Source organism: Musca autumnalis, unplaced genomic scaffold, assembly GCF_047663935.1.
Source record: "Musca autumnalis isolate F117 unplaced genomic scaffold, ASM4766393v1 scaffold_3, whole genome shotgun sequence".
NCBI classification, from domain to species: Eukaryota; Metazoa; Arthropoda; class Insecta; order Diptera; family Muscidae; genus Musca; species Musca autumnalis.
The window spans coordinates 20050023-20057763 of NW_027411866.1; the positions used below are offsets into that span (position 1 = coordinate 20050023).

A 7741-nucleotide genomic window follows, 5' to 3' on the forward strand; every position below is an offset into this window, starting at 1 on the left:
TCCCAACACGATAGAATTTTGCATCAGACCGCTTGAATTTTCCGAAAAGTTTGCACATTCTCAAGGCCAAAACCGCCTAAAGGAGCATTCCCATGCTTTTGCAATATATTACAGAGTTCTAGATTACTGTCTTAGCTGCAATTTATTTCTGTGTGTTGGATAGCAAATCTCAATGGTTTGGCTGTTTTATCCATTACTTTGGTCCATACTTTGCACATCGTGAAATTTCTACCAGACTTAGATGAGGTTCCAATATGGACCTAATCGGTCCACTCCTTCGCTTCCTCCTACACAAAATTTCGGAAAAGTTCAGTTTAGGACCTGCTCTAGAATCGCTTTGATTTGTGTTGTAGAAACTTCTATTCACTGCCCCCCATACGACGGTACAAGTTTCATCAGGGGCAAGTCTATACTTCCTGAGAAAATAGCCTGAATGGGGCAAAAAACCTCTTTGTATCCCTTTGATTTTTGTTGAAGCAACTTGCATTCGCTGCCTCAATTACGACAGTAAAGATTTTTTCTGGGGCAAGTTCATACTTCTTGAGACAACAGTCCGAAAGGTGTAAAAAACCCCCTATGGCACCTTATGTAGTTGCTTGAATCGAATACTGCGTTCGTCCACACTTTGGATATCGTAATATTTCTTCGAATATTAGATGAAATTCGAAGGTGGTGCTTATAGGTCCATTCCTTCCGGTACCTCCCCACAAAAGTTCGAAAATATTCACAATATCTCACAAACGGAGCAACCGATTTGGTCCAAAGTTTGGATATCGAAATATTGTGTCCAAACTTATTTCATGTTCAAATTTGGTCCTTATCGGTCCAACCACACAAATGTTCAACATTTTTGTTTGGTTAGGTTCCGTTCGAGAATCCCTTGGATATTTTTACCGGGTGTCTCCTAGTGACCCTGCTTACTTAGTGACCCTTTTATAGCAAATTTTTGAGGTGAAATCCAATCCAAATTTTTGTCGGTTCATATGCCCAACATTTTGAAAACCCCCCAAAATACATAAGCTTTTTTTGGAAAGAAAAGTATTTCAATCCAAACAGGCTGAGGGTATATCTCTGTCGACAAAGCCGACTTTTTTACTTGTTTTTTTTTTTTTTCAATTTTCACACAATAGTTTCATGTAAAATTGCAAGCTTCTTTACTGTCATAAGCTCACGCCTTAATTAAAATTTCTCGCTGATCGGACTGTGATTGCGACCTACAGATCAAATACAAATTCGGATTATTTTTTTTGGTCCATTTCACCCCTAAATATTTCACGATCATCACCAATAGCAATAGGGATCTGTTCTGATGTGAAACAGACCTCCACACCAAATTTCGTGACGATCGGTCTATAATTGCGGACTGGAGTTTGATTACAATTTATAATGGACAGAAGGAAACAAATCGCTATATCGCTTTATCTCGTCGCGATATGAAACAAACAAACAAACAAACTTATAATACGCTTCCCACATTGTGGAGTAGGCTATAAATATCTTTTACTTATATCTAAATTTAGGCTTCTTGGATTTTAAACTGTGGCGTATAAGTATTGTCAACATGTATACGCCATGGTTCACCAGAATAATTGAATGCAGTGTTTGAATTTGCTACCAGCACAGCACTGAAATCACTAAAAATATGCTATTGCTATGCTGTGCTGTTTTCAAAAACAAAATCGAAAACTGTTGCTGTGCTATGCTGCGAACATAAAAGTAGCACAGCACATGGTCTATGCTGTGCTTCTGAAATCTTCACAGCACATAGCATAGCATAGTCATCAAAATCAAAAACGATTGCTGTTGCTATGCTGTGCTGCGAACATAAAAGTAGCACAGCACATGGTCTATGCTGTGCTTCTGAAATCTTCACAGCACATAGCATAGCATAGTCATCCAAAATAAAAACGAAAACTGTTGCTGTGCTATGCTGCGAACATGAACGTAGCATAGCACATGGTCTATGCTGTGCTTCTGAAATCTTCACAGCACATAGCATAGCATAGTCATCAAAATCAAAAACGAATGCTATTGCTATGCTTTGCTGCAGACATCTTAACAGCATAGTAAACAGCCGCAGTCAAGAAAACAAAAACGAAAACTGTTGCTGTACTGTGCTATGAACAAAATCAACAGCATAGCATCAAACATTACCCAGAAAAATGTTTGATGGCAAAGAAGTATGTATTTGAAATATAACAGAATTTGCTATTGAGCAGTGAAACCATAACTAATTGTAAATTTCTATATTTTTAACACACTACTATTATTTTGACCACAACTATTGCTCTGTTCCAGAACCTGCAAGAGTCTACTATTTTTGAAATGTTGACACTTTTCCTTTATAAATTTGTCAAAAAAATCAAAACTACTTTAGGTTCTGGAACAAAGCATATCTTTCTACCCTATGGATATTTTATAGACTACTTACCAAATATCCATTTATATAACAAACAGAAAATTGGTGGAAATATTCAACTGCTGCTCAACTATAAGAATGTATTTGTCTGAGTGCTAAGATACATAAATAAATATATTTTTACTGTAAGGAACATTTAGAATGTTTAACGGAAATTAGAAAAATACAAAGCGATGGCTAATTATAAAAAACATTTGCACTAATGTTCTTGATTCTGGTCTTCAAAAAGGGACAATTTGTTTATAGCTTCGTTTATAAAGGCTGAATTTAGCTTTACTAATAATATGTCTTCGAGAGTTTCGTGATTCATTCGGTTACGGCTGTCAGTTAATATCAGCTTCAATGTCGAAAACGCCCTTTCTACAGTAACCTGTAAACGATATAAAATTTCGTTACTAAGAAGAATAAACTATAATTATGTTTGTCCACCTGTGTTGGGGGTATACCGAAACAAACACAGCTTAAAGCATAAAGTTCAGGCTCTGAATATTTTCTTTCTTTCCAAAATTCCAATACATTGGTGCCGCTACGCATAAAAGACAGGTGCAGATTTTTTATTTTGGAGTACACGTCATTGTGTACAATTTCGCCATTTGGGGATTCAAGTATATCAGCTAAAAATGAATTTAACATTTCATCTGCTTCATTCTCAAAGGAACCTTGAGGAGTCAAAACGGTGGTATCGGCAACATCTTTTGATGTAACACAACAATATTTTTTCCATAGATTACTTAAATAAGTAACGGCTTTTTCCCTTTTGTCCCATTTAGGGTGTGATGGAACCTCGGATCCAAAAACAAACATGCGATAAGGCTTTCATTGTCTAGTAACTTATTCGTCTGCCTTTCCATGCTTTGTATTACCTTTTCTCCAATATATTTTACCAAGGTATTCGTATTGTTTTGTACTAATTTGCTGGTAATCATTTTACATTTTAGCCACTCAGCATAAAAATTTCCATAATGTAAATTCTCTGCTTGAAATTTCACAATAGCCTCTTGTAGAGGAGTGAAAACAGTGACATAGGATTCCATAAATTCCCATAGAGAATCGTTATTTTCGAAGTTTTCTTCGCTGGATTTGTTTGTAATAGACTCCACTTCAATTAGAGCCTCTTTTGCAGCTAGTAGCGATTGAATCATTTTATACGTTGAACCCCATCTAGTGGTGCAATCTAGCTTAGGCAATTTTAGGCTTCTCAGTTCAAACGCATCTCTAAAACCATTTGAAGTCTTACGAATAAACTTTGTGAAATTTCTACAATATAATAAATATTTTTTTATTTCACTATCTTTTGTGACGTCTAGGGCACATAGCTGTGTTGTGTGGGCTGCACACCTACATATTTGAATATTCTCAACGTGAAGATTTGAGGGGCTTTCTAAATTATTGATGTTGTCTAAATATGTGTTGTTCAAATCTTCATCTGTGACTTCATGTTCCTCGTTCATGGAGAATTTTGACAAAATTTTTGTTGCTTTTATCATGTTAGCTCCGTTATCCGAAGTAATAGATATTATCTGGTTGATCTGCACATCGTATTTACTTAGAATTTTTAGTATTTCTGCCGCAAGATTGTTGGATGAGCTTGAAGAAGCACCTTTTAATTCCACCATACCTAAAATGAGCGATTTTATTCGATCACCATCAATGAATTGCGCGCTAATTCCAAAAATATTTCTCGATAATCTCGTTGCGCTGTCAATTTTTAAAGACAAAAGCCTTTTGCTCATTTCAATTTAATGCTATTTCTGATGCCCATAGCTACTTTTTTTAATGTGTGCCTACAATTTGTTGCGTTTAGACTAAAACGATTGCCAAGTTTTTTGGATAAGCCATCACAAATTGGTTCTATTATGTTTCTAAAATTTGAGGAATTAAGGACATTGAACGAAACACAGTCTTCAGTAACTAGCCCAATATAAGACTTAAACAATATTTGTTTACTAATATTAATTTTAATGGTTTCTTTTCTTGTAGAAATGGTAATTGTTTTATCGGAACATAAAAAATTTGCTGAGCTTTCAATGTTGTTTAAATCAATTTTATGCACTTTTAGTAAATGAGATTTCAAATTAAAAGATCTATTACTTTTCATTTCTATTTTGCATAAATTACACACAGCTTTCCCAAATTCGGTTTGATGTTCAAAATAATGCCAAATTGAATTCGTAATATTTTTTCGTGGAGCCATTGTCGAACAAATTAAAACCGATCGCTATCAAAGCATTCACACAATATTTTCTCAATTTCCATCAGTCATCTATTTACACCTTTCCAGTACTTGTTTATTAGCACAAGAGCAAATTGTCAACAATTATTTTCCCATACATATTTATGCAAAAAGTACGAGAACGGAGTAAGGGAAGAACCATAAAACTGTGGAGTAAATGTCAAAGTCATTAGCGGTATTCACGAATCGTTGAAAGTGATATTTTAGACATATTACATCTTGTTAATATTGTGAACATACAACTGTTTACAATACCACAAAAAATTATAGTTTAACTATGGATTGACGATGAGGTTAAGAAATTTTGATTTGCTCACACTTCGTTAATACCGCTATTGTATCAGCTAATAGCAGAAACTTGGTGATTGTGGAACAGTTTGTTAAGGAAATGTTTTCATATTATGAAAACGAATCCCCTTTTGTATAACGAGTTTTAATTTTAATGGGGATAAACTATCAATTACGCATTTGTCATAAATACTATTTTATGCGCAGGATACTTAAGTTTTATGAATAGTTTTGTTCCAAAAGCAGAAATTTTTTACTATTTTTGCCATTTTAACAACTGTTTGCGAAAAAACTGTTCCTTTAATCAAAAAAGTTTAAAAAATATTAAACTCTCTTTAAACACGATAAATTTGCCCAAGGAACTTGTGACGTGTTTGCTTACTTCTGATTGCTGATAGGTTGACTTTGACATTTCTTACACATTTTTTGACGTTTCTTCTATTTTTACATTACCATACGTTTTGGACAAATATGTTGAACTCATTTTGCAACGTTTACAATTAAAAACGTAGGGGAACACACATACAATTCATTTATAAACGAGTCCACCAACAAAATTTGCAAAAAAAACTCCATGCCATTTTCCGACAACTAATACAAGAAATGTATTCGTTTTATTGACGAACTGTATATTTCTCCCTTACGAAGATTCAAACAAATAGCAATAGAAAATAACGGACTACGAAGCTGTGCTTCGTAGAAAAACAATGAGAGAGAATTTTTGAGAGTAAAATGCCACTGTTAAACATCTGGTGACAAAGAAAAAGTTATGGTATGTTTACATTTACGAAATCCACTCGATTTGTCAATTCCATTGCTTATACGTCAAATGAAATCCACTGGATTTTAGACGAGTTTTCAATAGACGTTTACGTAAAGTTGAAAGCGATTGGATTTCGTAAATGTAAAAGTACTATCAATTGGTCTGTTCCTTTACTTTAAAAATGGTAACAGTGGCGAAAAATGGTATTTGCTCATATAAATTTTATGCTTTGTAAAGTAAGCGTTCCTTTGCAGGTTAAAAATTATAAGAAATCGTAACCTCAGCCACGTAAAGGAACATAACAAATATGTTGCTACGACAATGTATTTATGTATTTGAACTGCTGTAGATTTGCCGAATGTTTTTGTTTTTGTTTTAAGTTAATTTACAAAGAAATGAAAGAAAGAGCGATATCGATAAATATCTGTATACGTTTACTATTTTTTAAAAATCATCATTTAAAGACTATTTTTTTGTATACTCTTATTAATTAATCTAACAACGTATTTTGGATTAGATAAACCATTTATCCCAAAAAAACTTTAATAAAAACCGTTTAGTCATTATGACGACAGATGTACTCTTTAAAATAAAAACAGCTATTAACAAGTTTGTCTTTAGAAAATATAAAAAAATGAACTATTATGTCTGTTAATTGACAAAACTGTAATGGGTACTTTACACGATATGTTTTTTACATATGAGCTGTCACTTTGCATATACATTTTGTGTGGGAGAAGTGACAACTCATATGTAAAAAACATACAGTGTAAAGTACCCATAATATATAATTTTTTAAAGTACCGAAAAATCTCTTATGTCAAATTGTTACGAATCTCTTTACCTGAATGAAAAATTTAAGAAATAAGGAAAGAAACCCCATGACAATTTGCTGATTATTATTATTATTGGTCGGCTGTAAAAATCCCAAATATTCCTGTATGTTCTGCAACTAAGTAATTGTTGTTATAGATAACAAAATTTCAAAGAAAGTATTGAATAATTGATCGTTCTAAAAATGTTCTTAGGACAAATATAAAAACATTTCGAAAGACCGCTAAAATATAACAAATTTGACACAAAATATTATAAAAATATAGTAACAATAGTTTCTTGCAACTAATTTTTTTAGTCGGGAATCACACTAGCATGAATTTCATTAAACAACTTAATAACATTTTGAGTTTCTAGATCGAGTTCCACAGTAGTGTAAAGTCGTGAAATTGCTGTAGTGGAGAATTAGATCTAAGAACGCCTAATTTCATGAAATTTAATAAAATTCTCGCTAGTGTGGTCCATGGCTTATGGAAGCGAATTTCGAGTTTATAAATGCATGTTATTGCCAATTTTACTTTTTTAATATATGTACTAGAGTGGTTTGAAAAATCGATGTCGGATTTTTTATGCGGCACCCTCCTAAAAATTTAGTTTTGTTAAAAATTAAGATTGTCAGAGTTTGAGCTCAATCGGAGTATGTTAACACGTTCCACTGGAACCTCAAAGCTTCTATGGGCCCTTTATATAGCGAAAATTAAAATCTGACCCGATTTTCAAAAATGTTTGTGGTATTACTTGTTTAGCAACTTGTAAACTGTTTTCATCGATTGGACAATAAATGTGATGTGTAAAGTGAATTTGGGAAAATTCGCCAATACAAATTAAAATTAAAATTGGTCCCCATTTTATAGGGCCAACGGCGAATTTTCACAAAATCACTCTATAGACCACATTTGTTATCCAATCGATGAAAAAAGTACCATGTATGTACCTTGTAAGCAATAAACAACACTGAACAACTCATAGGCCCATTATTATTGTTTTCTTTTACTATTGGATGTATTTCAAAACGCAAAATAAAGGAATTTTAAATGCCAAGAAAGTTCTCCTTGAAATTGAATGATCCCTTTTAATATTATTTTAATCGGAACGCTAAAAAATCTGATAGAAAAATCCAAACTATAACCAAAGAATGCTTATTTATAATAATGGGGGTTAGTGAGTTTGCTGGGTTAACATTAATTATGCTATGCTATGTAGA

General features: G+C 33.1%; 1 protein-coding gene across 1 annotated transcript; it reads right to left on the reverse strand.

Moving 5' to 3' along the window:
* Positions 1 to 2618: 2618 nt before the first annotated feature.
* LOC141397143 (uncharacterized) lies at positions 2619 to 4035 on the reverse strand. Its single transcript, XM_073973082.1, has 3 exons — positions 3283 to 4035; positions 2849 to 3202; positions 2619 to 2789 (listed from the first exon to the last, which is right to left on the reverse strand). The coding sequence occupies exons 1-3, from the start codon at positions 4033 to 4035 to the stop codon at positions 2619 to 2621; spliced, it is 1278 nt and encodes a 425-aa protein (XP_073829183.1).
* Between the last annotated feature and the right edge of the window lie 3706 nt (positions 4036 to 7741).